The sequence below is a fragment of the Lucilia sericata genome, unplaced genomic scaffold (assembly GCF_015586225.1).
Source record: "Lucilia sericata isolate MDLA Ls3-8-SP2 unplaced genomic scaffold, ASM1558622v1 Contig001642F_arrow, whole genome shotgun sequence".
Classification (NCBI taxonomy): Eukaryota; Metazoa; Arthropoda; class Insecta; order Diptera; family Calliphoridae; genus Lucilia; species Lucilia sericata.
The window spans coordinates 34,874-55,472 of NW_023995556.1; the positions used below are offsets into that span (position 1 = coordinate 34,874).

Genomic DNA, 20,599 nt, shown 5'->3' on the forward strand with positions numbered 1-20,599 from the left:
CTTTAGGTCAATGATCTTTGACTGCTTCTCCAGTTATGCGAAGGCTCTACTTACTGTTTGAGTGTTGCTGAAATGAAATAATCATAGAAACTGCATTTCGAAAACCGTACTCGGTATAAAACGAGATCTTGCCCTTTTGGTATTTTACGATTTTCTTCAGATACACCAAATTTCTCCCTTATTGGGATATCAAATGCAACTTTATAGTCGACAAATATAGAGAAAACAATGTCTTTACATTGTCTTCTTTAGGATATAACGTAACATGAATATCAGGTCTGTGGTGGACTTACCTGACCTAAAACTCCACTGATACTTACCTATCAGATTGTCAAATAAGTCGTTTAAGTTTGCATTCATTACATATTCATTCTTCAGACCACCTATATGCACCATATTCATTCTTCAGACCACCTATATGCAAAATACCAACTCTTCGCCTTCGTTTTGTTCTGCGGACAATCCATTAGTTCCCACCGATTTAGCTGGGTTATAGGTGTTTGTACTTCTATATGTTTAGTTAGGAGGTACGTCAATGCAGTCATCATTGATTTCGGTATTTAATCATTCACCTTTAGGTCAATGATCTTTGACTGCTTCTCCAATTATGAAAAGGCTCTACTTACTGTTTGTGTGTTGTGGCCAATGACGCCAATATCTTCAGCTTAGCATACGCTGAAGAAGGAATAGTACAATAGTGCATCGCCTTGTCGAAAACAGTATTCGGAATAAAACGAGATCTTGCGCTTTAGAGATCTCTTTCGACGTCTTAATGCAAAGCTGAACGATTTTCTCCAGATACATCAAATTTCTCCCTTATTGGGATATCAAATGCAACTTTATAGTCGACAAATATAGAGAAAACAATGTCTTTACATTGTCTTCTTTAGGATATGTCGTAACATGTGGCAGTCTCCACTAATACTTGCCATTCATGTTGTCAAATAAGTCGATTACAAATTACACCTGATAGTATGGCTCTCCCTTTTTGTGATTGGGATACAGAACTCTAACTTTTCATTCATTAGACATTCATTCTTCAGACCACGTATATGCACCATACCAACTCTTCGCCTTCATTTTGCTCTGTGGGTAATCCATAAGTTCCCACCGATTTAGCCGGGTTATAGGTGTTTGTACCACTATATGTTTAGTTAGCAGATACGTTAATGCCGTCATCATTGGTATAGGTATTATATTTGCGTATTTGTTTGGGAAAAGCTTTGAAAAGTAGTTCTTCCACGTCACAAATTCTTTTTAATGAAATTTACTATCTCCGAATCTTCCTCGGAAGTGCTGGTAGGCACTATATTTTAGGCTATCTATCTCGTATTTATTCCAAATAATAAAGAAAATTCCATGATCTAATTCAAATTAATTTATTTTCTTTTCATTTAACTTATAAATATTAAATTTAAATAATCTAAATTTCTTAAACAAAATATGACACAAAATAATACTAATATTAAATTATAATGCAAAATTTTTCTGCTTTAACCTCTGGCGGTGGCAGCAACATTAGCAGCCTGCTGGGCAATACCAATAGCCTGTATGGAAGCATCACGGGTATGTTGACCAACACGTTCCTAGAATTACAAAAAATATTTAAATAAAATTCTGCATAATATTTATTTAAGTAAAACTTACAATTTTCTTTCCAATTTTCTTCAACCAACCCGCCTGACTTTGACCAGCAAAAACAGCCAAGATCAAGGCAACAAAGATGAAAACTTTATGGAAATTCATTTTATATATTTTTTTAAATTTAAAGAGATTTAAATGTGTTCTAGTTGAAGGTTCTTTAGTTGTTGATTGCAAACTGTTGTTGATTATCGCTTGTCATTAGACTTTTATAGCAATCGTTTAATTCAAGAAGCTGTGTAGGTAATTTTAGTCTGTGATAGAGGGGATTTACTTTGGGGCTAAAGTTGATATTATGCTTTAAGTGATAAGAAAAGAAGCTGGGGGATTTTATTGGGTTTGTTATTGTGATGCAGTTTTACTATAATTTGTCGTAAAACAAATATGTACATGTATATTCACACAGTTTGTACTATATTTGTCATGTCGAAACTGTCTTTTACGTTCTTTAAATGGGCCTGTAGTTTCCCACATTACTAGTGCAATGACTTATATGAAAATAATCACTAAATGAATACCTAAAATCATAAATAATTATGAATGGAAACGTAAATCCCCTCTTATAAGTCAACGATGTATTGATAACAACTCAATACACGAGACTTTCTGTCTAAAACACAATTCCTATAAAAGTCTAGTTCAAATCAACAAGTATCACTAGTTAACATTCGCATAGAAAACAATCAATCTAAATATTTTAAATATTTCTCTACAATTGAAGTACTAAACATGAATTTCCATAAAGTCTTAATTTTTGTCGCCTTGATCTTGGCTGTTTTTGCTGGACAAAGTCATGCCGGTTGGTTGAAGAAAATTGGCAAGAAAATTGTAAGTTTTAATTAAATAGATATAAGACCGAATTTTATTTATTATATTTTTTTTTGTAATTCTAGGAACGTGTTGGTCAACATACCCGTGATGCTTCCATACAAGCAATTGGTATTGCTCAGCAGGCTGCTAATGTTGCTGCCACTGCTAGAGGTTAAAGATAGATATAATTAGTAATTTAATTAGTTTATTATTAGAATTTATATTATCAACTATGTTTATACATATTTATTTATTTCGGAATTAAATTTTTGGAAGATTTTTTATACAAAATACAATCAAATTATAATTTATTTCAATTTGACTAGTTTCTAATTTTGTTAGATCAACTATTCAAAAAATATTGAACAATATTGGATATAATCGTAAAGTCGAAAGTAGTTTACCATAAAAAATAACTCAACCAAAGTTGGGGCGATCAATGTCTGTAGCAATAATAATAATAATATAAAAGCCTACATATGTATGTAGTGGAAATACGGTCAACTATCTGTTAAAGAAAACAAAGGTCATTGGATGAGATTTTAAATTCTTTATGTAGTGGAGAAAAAAGAAATCTTCGCTATAGTCTAGACTATAAATAATATTTATCCCTATAGAGTCCTTTAGAATAGACTATATACATATAGTCCAGTCTTTGAAATAAACTATAACTATATTCCAGACTATAGATTAGACTATAGTTCAGGCTATAGTCCAGACTGTAAACTAAACTATAGTTCAGACTATAGATTAGACTATAATCTAGTCCAGATTGTAGACTAGATTAGACTATAATCTATATAATAGATTACAGTAAAGATTATAGACTAGACTATAGTCCAGACTATAGACTAGACTATAGAATATACTATAATTCAGACTATAAAATTGACTATTAAATATACTCCAGACTAGAAAAAATACTATAGTATATTTAGACTATGGAATAGACAATAGTCCAGACTACAGAATAGACCATAGTTCAGACTATAGACTAGTCAAAACTAAAGACTAGACTATAGTTCAGACTATGGAATAGACTATAGTCCAAACTGTAGAATATGCTATAGTCCAGACTTTACATTAGACTATAGTTCAGACTTTAGACTAGACTATAGTCCATACTATAGACTAGACTATATACCAAACTATAGACTAGACTGTAGTTCAGACTATAGACTAGACTGTAGTTCAGACTATAGACTAGACTGTAGTTCAGACTATAGACTTGACTATAGTCCATACTATAGACTTGACTATAGTCCAGACTATAGACCTGACTATAATCCAGACAGTAGACTAGACTATAGTCCAGACTATAGACTAGACTATAATACAGACTATAGATTAGACTATAGATTATAGTTCAGTCTGTAGACTAGAGTATAGTCCAGATTATAGACTAGAGTATAGTAAAGGATATAAACTAGACTGTAGGCCGAATTATAGACAAAACTATAGAACAGACTGTAGAATACTCTAAAATCGACTATAGAGTAAACTATATTCCTGACTATAAAGGGCACATAATCCGAATATACCCTTTATAGAAACTATCAGCTTTTATATGTATATCAGACTATAAGTAGAATAGACAATAGTTCAAACTATATAATGAAAAGTGTGGACTGTATTACTAATACCGATATTACTACGAGATTTAAATGGGTTAGAAAAAATTATTTATGATATTAAAACACAATTCTTTGGGAATTGATCCATTGTAGGATATAAATTCCATAATAGTCCTTATTCATAACTCATGCTGGCAAAATTTTAAAAAAGTCAAAAGGATTGACCTATTCTGAATTCGAATATGAACTCAGAATTTCTTCATTTCATCAGGTTCTAGATAAAAGCATAGAATTTGAAATATGTATGTTATCCGAAAACACCTATTTATAAAATTTGATATGTCGTCTAAAAACCTTACCTATTGGCTTCAAAATAAATGATTAATCTTTTTTTAAGTTTCATCCTTCTTTGAGATGCAGATTCGAATTCGGATTAAAAAGGTCCAAAGTCCATTTTAAATTTTTTCATTGTTGGTATGACTAAATCATTTTACCAGTTGAAAAAATTGGAAATTCCAATTGTAATTTTTTGTTTATATTTTTAAAGTACAGTTAAACTCAGCTAAACTGAATGATTAGTATTAACTACAAAGTCTACAAATTTATATGCTTACAAATTTCAGTGGAATTTAAAACAATAAAAAAAATTACGAATATACAAGTCGTTTTAATTTTATTGTACCGTTTGAAAAAAGAACATCCCCTGCTAAACAATAAATGATCTAAAATGATCTTTCTTATCTCAAATTGAAAATACTTTCTATTGTGGCTTTAGAATTTTATTATGGGTATTTTATAAATAGTGCAAAAATATTTGTCACTGATATGTATCATTTGAATAGTTGAATTGTGTAATAGTATACTATATATGTATTATGAATAATAAATTTTTAGAATTACATTTTTGCAATGTACAGTGGGGCGGGAATACTTAAACTACTTACAGAGCAAAATATTTGTGTTAATTTGTTTGTTTGTTTGTGGGTGTGTTTGAAGTCTATAGACGTCTGCCACGCCCACATACATATAAATATTAAAATAACCATATCTCAGAATCTGCAAAAGCTAGAGTCCTCAAATTTTATACGGACAATTTTGACATCCATTTAGGCGTGGCACCTCCCATATAAATAAAATATTAAATCAGTATATCTGATATATAAAAACTTTGACATCCATGTAAACATTTGCGTAATAACTTCAACGTTTAGCAAAAAGGGGCGTGTCACCTCCCATATGAATTAAAGACAAAAATTCGTATATCTGGATAACTATTGGATCTAGAGTCCCCAAAATTTACTTGAACAACCTTGACATCCATGTGAAGATTTGGGTAATAAATACAAATATCCCGAATAAATTAAATAAAAAAAACTCGTATATCTTTGACAAAGGACTTTAGATAACTATTCTTTTTGGCCTACTATCCAATAGTAGTACTTACCTTGGTGCAAATTTCATCCAAATCGAGTTTTTAAGTTGGGTCACTTGACACGAAATTGTCCATGTATAAATCCCCGTTTCCCACTAACTAAAACTTACTTCCTTGTCATATAAACCCAACTTTTGACTCATCAGACATCCATATAACTAATACAAATACATTTAATATTCACGGAAAACCATAAATATATTAATGCATGTCAGATCTATCTATCACTTGTACTTTTTGTTGTACAAGTACAAAAAATAAAATCCCCTCTTTAGAGAAATTTTTATGATTAAAAACGAATTCATATAAAAGCAAGTCTTTAAACATCAATCAGCATCATTCTACAAACACATTCAGAATAGAACCAACGTTTTATTAAAAACAATTTCAAAACCACAACATAATTTATTAATTATAAATACAAAAAAAAAAAATGAATTTCAATAAAGTATTTATATTTGTTGCTTTGATTTTGGCTGTTTTTGCTGGACAAAGTCAAGCGGGTTGGTTGAAAAAAATTGGCAAGAAAATTGTAAGTTTTACTTGAATAACAATTATTTTTCATTTAATTTTAATTAAAATATTTATTAAATTATAGGAACGTGTTGGTCAACATACCCGTGATGCCACTATACAAGTTTTGGGTGTAGCCCAACAGGCGGCAAATGTGGCTGCCACAGCCCGAGGTTAAAATTTGGATTAACTGAGAGTATTATATATTAAAATTTTGACCAAATTTTTTATATTGAGATTATAGTATAGTTTAAATTATAACTGCCATATTTAGATGTTAAATTATTTATTGGAATAAAAACTTTTTTAAGTAAAATATATAAAAAAAGAGATATTTTATTACTTATATTGTTAGATTGTCTTAGAATCTAATAAGTTATCAGATCAGAACTACTTTTGTGGTTCTGCGACCAATCGAAAGGGCAAAATCAATCTATCGAAAAGAATAACTGCCTTATGCAAAAACGATTATTACAGTTAACAAAGGTTTACTATACACTTTTTCCCTATTAAAACAGGTTTTAATAACCAATGTTAACTTAAAAATCCTTTTTGGATAAGGCAGTAAATATATAATCTTAACTAGTTAGTCCGATCAAAAAGCTAAGTTGTTTTAAACATGTATAATTATTCCCCCCCACCATACACATACATATTTAAACACATGTTGTCTTTAAAATTATGTATTTAATTAAAATCTTTTTGAATTCATTATCACACATAACAAAATGTTTAAATAATTATTCACTGTAGTGTAAATGTAAATTTAATTAGAAGTCAACTACAGTTTAGAATCCTACGTTAAAATAATAAATTTACTTAATTAAATCTTTAAACAAAAATCAACAAATGCTTGGTGGGTCTTTTACTTTCATTGAACATTTGTTGCCACAACTGTCTGGTTGTCTCACTTACAATGAAAACATCAGTCAATCTGTCGTCCACTTACCGATATTCCTATCATACTGTCATTCCTGGCATATTTACGTTTAGATTAAATTATATTGTGTGTATTTGTTTGTTTAACAATTGAAATTTTTGTATCTATTTGATTTAAAACAAAAGGCAAATGTATAAAGTTGGCGAACCACCCTTTTCTATTTCCTTTTCCGTTGTTTTCATTTTTTATGCTTTCATGCTTCAAATGTTTACATATCCTGTATGATGAATGTTTATTTTTACTTATTATTTGAATTAATTTTATCTGATGAAGAAATTAGGAGGAGTAAGTAGTGGTGATTGTTGCCTACAAAATCTAAACAAATACAAATTTGTACATTAAATAAATAGTAACAAAAGAAATAAAATTAAAACACCAACAACATAATACATACATATAAACCACAAAGTATATTTCCTTGTCTCAGGATACATTAAAATAATTTGGTAAATAAGTTGGTGAAACAATATAGGAATAAGGACAAGCAAACATTTGTTGGTAATATGAGTTATTAAATAAATAGCAGACATGCCCGGTAGTACCCGGTGATACCCTTAATTATAAATTATAAATATTACGATTATTCTTAATCTTAATAAGTACTGCAATAACTGTTACATTGTTTTAATATATGAAACATTTCATTAGTACAATGAATAATTTCGTTTTTAGAATGAAATTTATCATTATTAACAATAACCAATTTCATTTCTTCTATGAAATAGTTTCACAGTTACGTCGAAAAATTTATTCATAAAATTAATATAACATTCTCTATTTATGTAATGAAGGTTTAGCTCGCTAACAATGAAAAATTTCATTGGTTAAATGATGAAATTCTTGTCTGGAATGCAGCTTTTTCACTTTGTGTACGTGGATAGACCATACGGTCTAACATGCAACCAATTATACAGTACTCAGTGTTGGCCTATTTCACGGTGGTCTTTTTCGACCACTGGGTGAGATTTTGTGACCACTCACCACCGCCCCATTGTGTTTCTTACATGCAGGTGGAAATTTACGTAATGGAATTTCCGGTTCAGTATACGTGCACTTTGCTCAAATACTTGAGTTGTCTAATCTCTGACCGTTGCTGCCCCGTTGCTTAAATTCTGAGATGCAAAAACATCACTTCCGTTTACAACCACGCAGATGGGATGGCATCTGTTGAGTCAACAACAGACCTAGTGACGTAACCGGTAGACCGAAGTTCAAATCCATCAAATAAGCCGAGACTTTGTTCTTGATCATACACTGTGGTAAACCTGGACAAGGAAGGAAAATTCAATGGTATCACTTGTATAAGAGACCTTACATCCATCACAATTCAACGCTGTACACTTCTCGATTATCAGACACACTCATAAGAGAACAACATACGACAGACTCACTCTAGGTCATTCCAAGGACTAGCCGAGGAGTGAAATGACATCACCTCTTTACCACGGGATTGCAATACACCAAGATGATGGTCTTTCATCGAGGAAACATACCCGGGGGGACACAGTACTGAGTACGAATGTCGAAGTGCTTTACGTGAACACCTGTCCTAAGGGCCTTATTTAACGGTAGTCTTTTTCATCCACTGGGTAACCTTGAGAACGGTCTACCATCGCCCCTTCAATCTTCAATGAAGAAATCAGTTGGCAATTTTTGTACATGGCTAAGCCGGTCCATGTACAAGCACTTTGCTGAAGTACTCGAGCTATCTAATCTCCTGCCATAGTAGCCTCGTTGGGGAAGGAGCAAGCTCAATCTAACAACGACAAAGGAAAAAGCAATCACTGATTAGAGTCAATAGAAGGGGCGTACCCAATATCAGGTGTTGTTGTTATGAGGAATGTCCCTACAAACATTCTCATCATCTAAAGATTCACCCCAGTGCATTCCTGGACCTCTTAAAGTCGCCCAATCACACTACTGAGATGGCTTCTGTTGGTTTGGCAACAGCACCTAGAGACGTATTTGGTAGCCCGAAACACCCAAGATAATAAACCAGGATCCCTCTTCATGAACCTATCTGTAACAAAGGATGCAAGAATTTCCAAAGTCAACTGAATCCAATAATTGCCCCGTCGCGTAGCATGAATCAATATATCCTGTTAAGATGGCAATAGCACCGAGAAACTTCCCTGAAGCGTGAAAAGGCATACTAAATCAGTACTAGTCTCTAATATATGGAGACTTTCCCAATCATTCACCAATTTTTGCATCAGTTCCATTCCCATGATCATAAAGATCTTTCTACGGAATGACAGGCGACTACTGAACGCTAAACTGAGAAGTGGTCGCCGATTCGTCGATACTATTCGATATATATGGAGACTTTCCCAATCTTTCACCAATTTTTGCATCAGTTCCATTCCCATGATCATAAAGATCTTTCTACGGAATGACAGGTGACTACTGAACGCTAAACTGACAAATGGTCGCCGATTCGTCGATACTATTCGATAAGGGGAATATGAAAAATTCGTTTGGAAAATTGTTTCGTCAAAGTATCATCTGTTAATTGAGCATTCGTTGTCAATTTCATTTTTAATATGACAGAGTATTATCCAACTTGAAACAGGAATAAAAAGAAATTGTTAAAACTTTTCGACCTTATCACATTCGAAATGAAACCTTTAAAGGATGCAAGACTGTCTACGTATATGTATGTTAATGGATGATATCTGAAGATATAGGTTTCAAATATTTCTCGTGTTGTAAATTTGGGTCGGAAAAACAATCCAGGTTTTACGAATTATATTATTATGACAACGAGATCAAGCTTATCGGACAGTATATTCCTATAACTGTTTTTGAAATATCAGCAACTTCTATTAATATTAGTCTTCTCTTAATATCTCCTATTCGAGAAACGTCAAAAAAGTGAGTCTTAGGTACTGAACTGTTACCACGAACTGCAAGGTTGAAAACTTCATATATTAGGATTTGTTTATTTATCTTTGTTTGTGTTAGAGAAGGAAATCCGTTAAATGTTATTCTTACAAACAACACAAAATCCTTGTTATCCTTCAAAATTAATAGAACATTTTTGACAAGCAACATTATTTAAATTTGATTTCTGTTGAAATTTACGATATTTGTAGGCAATATATAAGTTTTTACGCCCAATACCACTATTATGGTTTGTGGTGATGTTTCTAACGCACTAAAATTTGATCCTATACCCAGTGGGTATTACCCACCTTGCAGAATAAGTCATGTTCTTTCGTCTGTCCGGCCACCTTTGTAAACCTTGCGCGCAGTTTTCAAAATAATTTATATGATTTCGTTATAAAAAAACATTTTTATTTTTTATTAACAAAACTTATAATTATCTTTAACATTATAAAAACTAAATTTATTATAAAAACTAATTTTAACTTAATCTCGTTTAACTTTCCTTCCCAACACTCTACACATTAACTTAATTACAAATTTTGTTAATAACTTAATTAATTTAATAATAACATATAATACTGCTAAAATAAATGCAATTACATCTAAATTCGTGGCCTCCACAAATGACATAGTTTTTAGGGGACTTTGCATGTGAGGCGCTCCCTTGTATCTGATCAAATATTCCAACCAATAAACTGCAGTTTCTTTAGCTTTTAAAGGACGATCGCGATATAATAACGAAAATCTTTTTACGGTATTAGCATACTTTGGATTTTCTAAAACTTCTTTAACAGTTTCATAAATAATTTCCTCCGTAAGTGGTTCATCATTATTTATACTCAGACCATAACCTTTGCTTACTACTTCCACCATATTCATGGGCTGATCACCGAATATAGGCATACCCACTATGGGAACACCATAGAATTTAGCCTCAGTTATGCCACCCTTACCGCCATGACCAAAGAATAATTTCACATTGGGATGACCCAAAATATCACTTTGTGGCAACCATTTGCGATATAGAATATTTGTTGAATTTCCCGGTACGTTGGATTCGTCATCTACTTTCCATACTACTTTTTGAGGTAACTTCGACAAGACATTGAAAATTTTTTCCAACGCTTTATCCGGCATATGATGAGTTTTGATGTTGGTACCCATACTGAAAAATATAACACCATTTTCGGCAGAGTTTATGAAGTCATTTAGATCCTAAAATAGTTGAAAGCAATTAATAATTTCTTAAAGTTTATGATTGTGAAAAATTTTTACCTTAGCTAAAGCCTTAGGTTCATCATTAATATGTATACCACCAATTTCAATAAGTGCTGGTACTAAAGGTCTAACGGGTTTCTCGCTGTAATGATGACTATAAAGAACCATGGCTACACGTTCTTTGGCTTTATCGTAACTAACATATTTATCGGCTGGGAAATTTTTGCTGAAATGTTTAAAAGCAAACAGTTGTAATTAGTAAATGATTTAAGTGAAATTTAACAAATCGATGTACTATAGATATTGGAACCTGATTGAGATATTGGCTTAATTTTTTTTTATAGAATCGATAACTATGTTATCTAAATAAAATAATAAAGTTTGGCATAAATATGGGCCAAAGTCAGTTTTGGATTCAGAGCAGCTCAATCCTTTAGAATAGTGTGACTTGGCCTTTGGGTTTCGACTTTCTTCAAATTTTGTCGGCCTGTGTTATTTATATTTCTAGTTCCCACGTTTTTTTTACGTTTGCAACTATTTTTGTTCTCTTATCTTATCAATATTTATTGTGTATTCATGCAACTACTACATAAATAATTACTTATACCGAATGATAGTCTATTATTTAATTATTTATTACTCAATCAATTGCGAAAGATTGAAAAGTTTATTGTTAAAAGTTAGTTTTTTATTATTAATTTTTTGATTTGGATTACCCCCAACCATAACAATTAAATATTATTAAAAAATATTTATGAAAATGACAATGCAATTATATAGTGTAGTCTAGTCTATAGTCTAGTCTATAGTCTAGTCTATAGTCTAGTCTAGTCTATAGTCTAGTCTATAGTCTAGTCTATAGTCTAGTCTATAGTCTAGTCTATAGTCTAGTCTATAGTCTAGTCTATAGTCTAGTCTATAGTCTAGTCTATAGTCTAGTCTATAGTCTAGTCTATAGTCTAGTCTATAGTCTAGTCTATAGTCTAGTCTATAGTCTAGTCTATAGTCTAGTCTATAGTCTAGTCTATAGTCTAGTCTATAGTCTAGTCTATAGTCTAGTCTATAGTCTAGTCTATAGTCTAGTCTATAGTCTAGTCTATAGTCTAGTCTATAGTCTAGTCTATAGTCTAGTCTATAGTCTAGTCTATAGTCTAGTCTATAGTCTAGTCTATAGTCTAGTCTATAGTCTAGTCTATAGTCTAGTCTATAGTCTAGTCTATAGTCTAGTCTATAGTCTAGTCTATAGTCTAGTCTATAGTCTAGTCTATAGTCTAGTCTATAGTCTAGTCTATAGTCTAGTCTATAGTCTAGTCTATAGTCTATAGTCTAGTCTATAGTCTAGTCTATAGTCTAGTCTATAGTCTAGTCTATAGTCTAGTCTATAGTCTAGTCTATAGTCTAGTCTATAGTCTAGTCTATAGTCTAGTCTATAGTCTAGTCTATAGTCTAGTCTATAGTCTAGTCTATAGTCTAGTCTATAGTCTAGTCTATAGTCTAGTCTATAGTCTAGTCTATAGTCTAGTCTATAGTCTAGTCTATAGTCTAGTCTATAGTCTAGTCTATAGTCTAGTCTATAGTCTAGTCTATAGTCTAGTCTATAGTCTAGTCTATAGTCTAGTCTATAGTCTAGTCTATAGTCTAGTCTATAGTCTAGTCTATAGTCTAGTCTATAGTCTAGTCTATAGTCTAGTCTATAGTCTAGTCTATAGTCTAGTCTATAGTCTAGTCTATAGTCTAGTCTATAGTCTAGTCTATAGTCTAGTCTATAGTCTAGTCTATAGTCTAGTCTATAGTCTAGTCTATAGTCTAGTCTATAGTCTAGTCTAGTCTATAGTCTAGTCTATAGTCTAGTCTATAGTCTAGTCTATAGTCTAGTCTATAGTCTAGTCTATAGTCTAGTCTATAGTCTAGTCTATAGTCTAGTCTATAGTCTAGTCTATAGTCTAGTCTATAGTCTAGTCTATAGTCTAGTCTATAGTCTAGTCTATAGTCTAGTCTATAGTCTAGTCTATAGTCTAGTCTATAGTCTAGTCTATAGTCTAGTCTATAGTCTAGTCTATAGTCTAGTCTATAGTCTAGTCTATAGTCTAGTCTATAGTCTAGTCTATAGTCTAGTCTATAGTCTAGTCTATAGTCTAGTCTATAGTCTAGTCTATAGTCTAGTCTATAGTCTAGTCTATAGTCTAGTCTATAGTCTAGTCTATAGTCTAGTCTATAGTCTAGTCTATAGTCTAGTCTTTAGTCTAGTCTATAGTCTAGTCTATAGTCTAGTCTATAGTCTAGTCTATAGTCTAGTCTATAGTCTAGTCTATAGTCTAGTCTATAGTCTAGTCTATAGTCTAGTCTATAGTCTAGTCTATAGTCTAGTCTATAGTCTAGTCTATAGTCTAGTCTATAGTCTAGTCTATAGTCTAGTCTATAGTCTAGTCTATAGTCTAGTCTATAGTCTAGTCTATAGTCTAGTCTATAGTCTAGTCTATAGTCTAGTCTATAGTCTAGTCTATAGTCTAGTCTATAGTCTAGTCTATAGTCTAGTCTATAGTCTAGTCTATAGTCTAGTCTATAGTCTAGTCTATAGTTTAGTCTATAGTCTAGTCTATAGTTTAGTCTATAGTCTAGTCTATAGTCTAGTCTATAGTCTAGTCTATAGTCTAGTCTATAGTCTAGTCTATAGTCTAGTCTATAGTCTAGTCTATAGTCTAGTCTATAGTCTAGTCTATAGTCTAGTCTATAGTCTAGTCTATAGTCTAGTCTATAGTCTAGTCTATAGTCTAGTCTATAGTCTAGTCTATAGTCTAGTCTATAGTCTAGTCTATAGTCTAGTCTATAGTCTAGTCTATAGTCCTAGTCTATAGTCTAGTCTATAGTCTAGTCTATAGTCTAGTCTATAGTCTAGTCTATAGTCTAGTCTATAGTCTAGTCTATAGTCTAGTCTATAGTCTAGTCTATAGTCTAGTCTATAGTCTAGTCTATAGTCTAGTCTATAGTCTAGTCTATAGTCTAGTCTATAGTCTAGTCTATAGTCTAGTCTATAGTCAAGTCTATAGTCTAGTCTATAGTCTAATCTACAGTCTAGTCAGTAGTCTAGTCTATAGTCTAGTCTATAGTCTAGTCTATAGTCTAGTCTATAGTCTAGTCTATAGTCTAGTCTTTAGTCTAGTCTATAGTCTAGTCTATAGTCTAGTCTATAGTCTAGTCTATAGTCTAGTCTATAGTCTAGTCTATAGTCTAGTCTATAGTCTAGTCTATAGTCTAGTATATAGTCTAGTCTATAGTCTAGTCTAGTCTATAGTCTAGTCTAGTCTAGTCTAGTCTAGTCTAGTCTAGTCTAGTCTAGTCTAGTCTATAGTCTAGTCTAGTCTAGTCTAGTCTAGTCTATAGTCTAGTCTATAGTCTATAGTCTATAGTCTATAGTCTATAGTCTATAGTCTATAGTCTATAGTCTATAGTCTATAGTCTATAGTCTATAGTCTATAGTCTAGTCTAGTCTAGTCTATAGTCTAGTCCATAGTCTAGTCTATAGTCTAGTCTATAGTCTAGTCTATAGTCTAGTCTATAGTCTAGTCTATAGTCTAGTCTATAGTCTAGTCTATAGTCTAGTCTATAGTCTAGTCTATAGTCTAGTCTATAGTCTAGTCTATAGTCTACTCTATAGTCTAGTCTATAGTCTAGTCTATAGTCTAGTCTATAGTCTAGTCTATAGTTTAGTCTATAGTTTAGTCTATAGTCTAGTCTATAGTCTAGTCTATAGTCTAGTCTATAGTCTAGTCTATAGTCTAGTCCATTGTCTAGTCTATAGTCTAGTCCATAGTCTAGTCTATAGTCTAGTCTAGTCTAGTCTATAGTCTAGTCTATAGTCTAGTCTGTAGTCTAGTCTATAGTCTAGTCTATAGTCTAGTCTATAGTCTAGTCTATAGTCTAGTCTATAGTCTAGTCTATAGTCTAGTCTATAGTCTAGTCTATAGTCTAGTCTATAGTCTAGTCTATAGTCTAGTCTATAGTCTAGTCTATAGTCTAGTCTATAGTCTAGTCTATAGTCTAGTCTATAATATAGTCTATAGTCTAGTCTATAGTCTGGTCTATAGTCTAGTCTATAGTTTAGTCTATAGTCTAGTCTATAGTCTAGTCTATAGTCTAGTCTATAGTCTAGTCTATTGTCTAGTCTATAGTCTAGTTTATAGTCTAGTCTATAGTCTAGTCTATAGTCTAGTCTATAGTTTAGTCTATAGTCTAGTCTATAGTCTAGTCTATTCTATAGTCTATTCTATAGTCTAGTCTATAGTCTAGTCCATAGTCTAGTCTATAGTCTAGTCCATAGACTAGTCTATTCTATAGTCTAGTCTATAGTTTGAGAATGTTGCTTAAGCAAATTATCAAAATCGGTCTTTAGTTGAGTATGTCTGTACCTAGATAATATGTATGTCAATTGAAAGGTCTTCCGAAAACCTTTCCAATATAATATTTATTTAATAAATTATATTCTTTCTACTTACGCATAAACTTCTCTCAGACTTCTTTCCTGCGTTGACAGCATTAACAATTCTCCCGCTACAGCCGCAACATTCTTTAAGCGAAACATGAAATCTATATGATCATCGTTCATACTATTCAGGAGAGTAACAACTGAATACGATAATGCCAACGGATTACCGATCATATTTAATATCGAAGATATTGGTATATTTGGCCATAATAAAGCCACCGGACAATCAAAGTGTTCTGCTATGCCGAAAAAGAAATCACCAAACAAATAACCAAATAACATTAAATCAAATTTATTTCCCGGATTGTGGAGTAGATCTTGAAATTTAGGATCTTCAAATATAACCGCCAATTGTGCCGACATCATTTTCATCATATCCAAAGATTTACGAAATTTTTCGAAACCTTTCAGTTTTGTAATTTTTATGGCAACATCCATGTCGACCTCACCCTTATCCAATTTTATGTGTGTCATAGAGGGATGCATCCAATCCGATTTTAAAGGTAATACAGAGACAACAGTGACATTGTGTTGACGTTCGGCCATGGCCTTGACTACGGCCATTTCTATGATTAAATGTGAGGGACTGCATGAGGGTAAAAATGCCAAAATATTTGCTGCCTCAGTCTGTTGGGGTGCCAAACAAAATGTTAAGGCGACGATTATTGTTAAAAATTTAAACTTGTTTATCATTTTCTTAATTTACGAGTATTTTTTATTAGTAGTATTTATTTTATGTACAATTGCACGTTATTCTTTTGTCCATTCGTTCTGACTGCTTAACTAAAACTAATTGAAAATTCTAAAGTGTCTCTCAATATCTATATTTCTAGACATGTTAGCTACTATATTTTAAACAATTTAAGGCAATTTTTGTTTATATTATACATATTGATATAAATCGTGATTATCTTACGTTACTTGTTAGAATAAAAGTTAACGTTTTCATATTTTTAGTTGTAGATTGCTCCTATCAATAAAAAACAAACATATCTGGTGATAAGGAACAAAATATTAAAAGTCATGTTACTTACTACAAATTTTATAATGATATATGTAAAATTGAATACAATTTATTCGAAATCAGAGTACTCAGAGAAACCAGAGTATACTATTCTAGTTCTTAATTTGCTCATTTCTTATCGTAAAGATGAAAAAAAAAACTGTTAAAAATTTGTTCGATAAATTTGAGTCTATCGGCTCTCAAAGTAATGAGGCAACGTGTAGTTTAAGTTGGCTGGTTCTACTCATCGTATATCTCGGAAACTGGTACAACTAGAGTCTTCCAATTTTTCGCTGACAACTTTGACACATATTTGAATATTCGGGGAGAAATGGGCGAACTAGCGATAGTAGGTGTGGCACATTCCAAGCCTAATATTGCTAGCCAATACCAAATGGCGTAAATTTGGTGTCAATATGAATATTTTGTGCAAAAATGGGCGGACAACAAATAGTGGGCTTGTCATCTACCATATGAAGCAAATACAAACATATCTGGGGAACTATAACAGATAGGGTGCAACGACTAACTTTTTTAGCATTAGTATGAATATTTCATACAAAAATTGGTATACTAGCAATAGTCACATCTGAGAAATTATCACATCTGAGAAAATATAGCAGTTACAAGGTTTAAAATTTTGTCGGAGCCACTTTAAAACAAATATTGGCATGGTTATATGAATTAAGTACAAAAGTTCGTATATCTGTGAAACTATTTCAGCTAAAATCCTCAAATTTTCCACGAAGTCAAGGCTGGGTCGCCTGTCTGACATTACCCTTGTTTGGGTCCCTGCGCATAGGGACTATTATGGAAATGAACAGGCAGATGAGCTTGCCAGAACGGGATCTGCTCTAGATATAGCCGTTCCAGTAGAAATCCCGTTAGGTTTTATCAAGAGTAGTATCTTCAGAAATAGGTGCAATAACCTAGACATACATATGTATGTAAAGGGGCCAAGATGTTGTGGCCCTCCTTCAATGAGAAACGCACCTTATAAACCGAAGTATACGGGATATATCGAGATTAAAAGCAGTAATAACAGAGCACTGGATGCTAGGCAGACATGCAAGTAGGCTTGGGCTACCCTTCAATGAACACTGTCGCAGTTGCAAAGACAGGGAACAGATCGCAGTTGCAACTGCGATCTGTTAGAGGTAGAATCTTCAAAACTCGTAAAGAGGTTTTTATATTTATATTGATTTTAGGGTAGCAAAGCACACTGGGTATAGCTAGTTGTTCTATAATGGCCTTGTCATTCGCTGTTCAGAATCTAATTTTTTGCATCTAATCTGATTTTGACATTGATACAGAAATTGTTCCAGAGTTTCAGTAATTCTATGTGATCACTCAGAATACGTACTAACCTATACCTCGAGCTTGTTCATCTTACTGGTTCTACCCTAACCTAAGTCCCATATGGTCTTAGATTTAAATACGTTATTGCACAGACTTCTGCCTGGGAGCTGGTGTTGTGATTAGTTAGACTGTAGTATATTTCGGTTTTCGGGTTTTCAATGTAGATCCTCAGACTCGTTTTATCTCCCAGTTTATAAACATCGTTGTAGCAACGGATTTATACGGGGATAAGCTCTAATGTACCGCTTGATCATCATATACTCTCTGGGATCAGTGCCGCTAGTTTTGTCTCTGATATGCGATCGGGCAGGTCTGATGTTTGTGCATAAATTTCCAATGTGTTTAGTACATATTGATGAAGTGACCTATAACTCAAGGTTTCATACTAATATGAATATCAAGGTGTTTTTTTATGGGGCCTAAGGACAATTATAGACGATTATTTTAGTCCAACAAATAATTTTATTACGTTTGGTATTTTATTTATTATAAATTTATACACAAATATTAAAATTCGAGAGTATTTTAAATTTAGTTTTTCTCTTAAAATATCCATTTCATATATCATTACTAAAACATTCCTCAATGCTAATACTCCTAGCACGACTAGCTTCACGACGATATAAAAACAAGGAAATCAAATTTTGCATAAATATATTAAATCCTAATTGTTCTTCCAGATCGGGATTTTGGCTTTCACGCACTTTTTCTTTGTTTCGTTGTGTTTGGCTGTTATTAAGCAAACTTGCGTCTGGGAGCAATTCAGTTGCGTTAGGTTTATTTGTGCTACGATTAGCATATAAACAAAATGGTTTAGTGTCTGATGTGAACTGTTGGTTGTAGACCTTATTATTAGGATTATTAAACATGCCATGAAATTCCTGTTTAATCGATTCCAAACATGGAACTGTTTCCGTAGCACTAGTTGGTATTGGTTTAACGCAATGCGCTGTTGTGTTATCAGCAACAACTAATTCAGCAGATTTTCCGAAACAATCCAAAGTAGCGTAATAAGGATGATTTTTATACCCACCATCAAAAAAGATGGGGGGTATATTGTTTTTGTCATTCCGTTTGTAACACATTGAAATATTCGTCTAAGACCCATAAAAGTATATATATTCTGGGTCCTTATTAGATTCTAAGACGATCTAGCCATGTCCGTCCGTCTGTCCGTCTGTCCGTCCGTCCGTCCGTCTGTCCGTCTGTCCGTCTGTCTGTCTGTCTGTCTGTCTGTTGAAAACACGATAGAGTCCAAACGGAAGTAGCTAGAGAGCTGAAATTTTGCATAAATACTTTTAGTTAATGCAGTTCGTTTGGTATTGAAAATGGGCAATATCGGTCCACGATTTCGCCTAGCCCCCATATAAGGTCCCCTTCAGAAAATGACTTTAACGCTCATAACTGACTAAAAGAAGCACCTATAGCGATGAAATTCGACATAAACATATTTTATAGGAACCTTAAAATCTTTGTAGAATTTTATAAGGATCGATCCATAATTGACCCTACCCCCCATATAAGGTCCCCTTCAGAAAATGGCTTTAACGCTCATAACTGTATAAAAGAAGCATCTATAGCGATGAAATTCGACATGAACATATTCTATAAAAACCTAAATCGCTTTGTAAAATTTTATAAGGATCGGTCCATAATTGACCCTAGCCGCCCTATAAGGTCCCCTTCAGAAAATGACTTTAACGCTCATAATTGTCCAAAAGAAGCAGCTATAGCGATGAAATTAGACATGAACATATTTCATAGGAACCTTAATATCATTGTAAAATTTTATAAGGATCGGTCCATAATTGACCATATCCCCCATATAAGCTCCCCTTCAGAAAATGACTTTAACGCTTATAACTGACCAAGAAAAGCATCTATAGCGATGAAATTAGACATTAACCTATATTATAGAAACGTTAGTCGCTTTGTAAAATTTTATAAGGTTCGGTCCAGAATTGACCCTACCCCCCATATAAGATCCCCTTCAGAAAATGACTTTAACGCTCATAACTGTCCAAAAAAAGCATCAATAGCGATGAAATTTGGCATGAACATATTTTATAGGAACCTTCATATCATTGTAAAATTTTTTAAGGATCGGTCCATAATTGACCCTATCCCCCATATAAGTTCCCCTTCAGAAAATGACTTTAACGCTCATAACTCTCTAAAAGAAGCATCTATAGCAATGAAATTCGACATGAACCTATTTTATAGAAACCTAAATCGCTTTGTAAATTTTTATAAGGATCGGTTCATAATTGACCCTATCCCCCATATAAGGTCCTCTTCAGAAAATGACTTTAACGCTCATAACTCTCTAAAAGAAGCATCTATAGCAATGAAATTCGACATGAACCTATTTTATGGAAACCTAAATCGCTTTGTAAATTTTTATAAGGATCGGTCCATAATTGACCCTACCCCCCATATAAGATCCCCTTCGGAAAATTACTTTAAAGCTCATAACAGCCTTAATACCGATGAAATTTGACATGAACTTATTTTATAGGAACCTTAATATCATAGCAAAATTTTATAAGGATCGGTCCATAATTCACCCTATCCCCCATATAAGGTCCCCTTCAGGAAATTACTTTAACGCTCATAACTGTCCAAAAGAAGCATCTATAGCGATGAAATTCAACATGAACATATTTTATAGGAACCTAAATCGCTTTGTAAAATTTTATAATGATCGGTTCATAATTGACCCTACCCCCCATATAAG

At 32.8% G+C, this 20,599-nt stretch overlaps 4 protein-coding genes across 4 annotated transcripts; 2 read left to right on the top strand and 2 right to left on the bottom strand.

The window, feature by feature from the left end:
* Nucleotides 1-1,363: 1,363 nt before the first annotated feature.
* Nucleotides 1,364-1,821, bottom strand: LOC119612269 (sarcotoxin-1B-like). Its single transcript, XM_037968029.1, has 2 exons — nucleotides 1,648-1,821; nucleotides 1,364-1,586 (listed from the first exon to the last, which is right to left on the bottom strand). Exons 1-2 carry the CDS (start codon nucleotides 1,744-1,746, stop codon nucleotides 1,494-1,496), a joined length of 192 nt encoding a protein of 63 aa, XP_037823957.1. The 5' UTR covers nucleotides 1,747-1,821; the 3' UTR covers nucleotides 1,364-1,493.
* A 371-nt stretch (nucleotides 1,822-2,192) lies between these two features.
* Nucleotides 2,193-2,752, top strand: LOC119612272 (sarcotoxin-1B-like). Its single transcript, XM_037968032.1, has 2 exons — nucleotides 2,193-2,469; nucleotides 2,535-2,752. Exons 1-2 carry the CDS (start codon nucleotides 2,371-2,373, stop codon nucleotides 2,625-2,627), a joined length of 192 nt encoding a protein of 63 aa, XP_037823960.1. The 5' UTR covers nucleotides 2,193-2,370; the 3' UTR covers nucleotides 2,628-2,752.
* A 3,046-nt stretch (nucleotides 2,753-5,798) lies between these two features.
* LOC119612271 (sarcotoxin-1B) lies at nucleotides 5,799-6,292 on the top strand. Its single transcript, XM_037968031.1, has 2 exons — nucleotides 5,799-5,989; nucleotides 6,056-6,292. Exons 1-2 carry the CDS (start codon nucleotides 5,891-5,893, stop codon nucleotides 6,146-6,148), a joined length of 192 nt encoding a protein of 63 aa, XP_037823959.1. The 5' UTR covers nucleotides 5,799-5,890; the 3' UTR covers nucleotides 6,149-6,292.
* A 3,893-nt stretch (nucleotides 6,293-10,185) lies between these two features.
* LOC119612277 (UDP-glycosyltransferase UGT5-like) lies at nucleotides 10,186-16,319 on the bottom strand. The gene is made up of 3 exons (XM_037968036.1): nucleotides 15,511-16,319; nucleotides 11,075-11,243; nucleotides 10,186-11,014 (listed from the first exon to the last, which is right to left on the bottom strand). The coding sequence occupies exons 1-3, from the start codon at nucleotides 16,191-16,193 to the stop codon at nucleotides 10,283-10,285; spliced, it is 1,584 nt and encodes a 527-aa protein (XP_037823964.1). The 5' UTR covers nucleotides 16,194-16,319; the 3' UTR covers nucleotides 10,186-10,282.
* Between the last annotated feature and the right edge of the window lie 4,280 nt (nucleotides 16,320-20,599).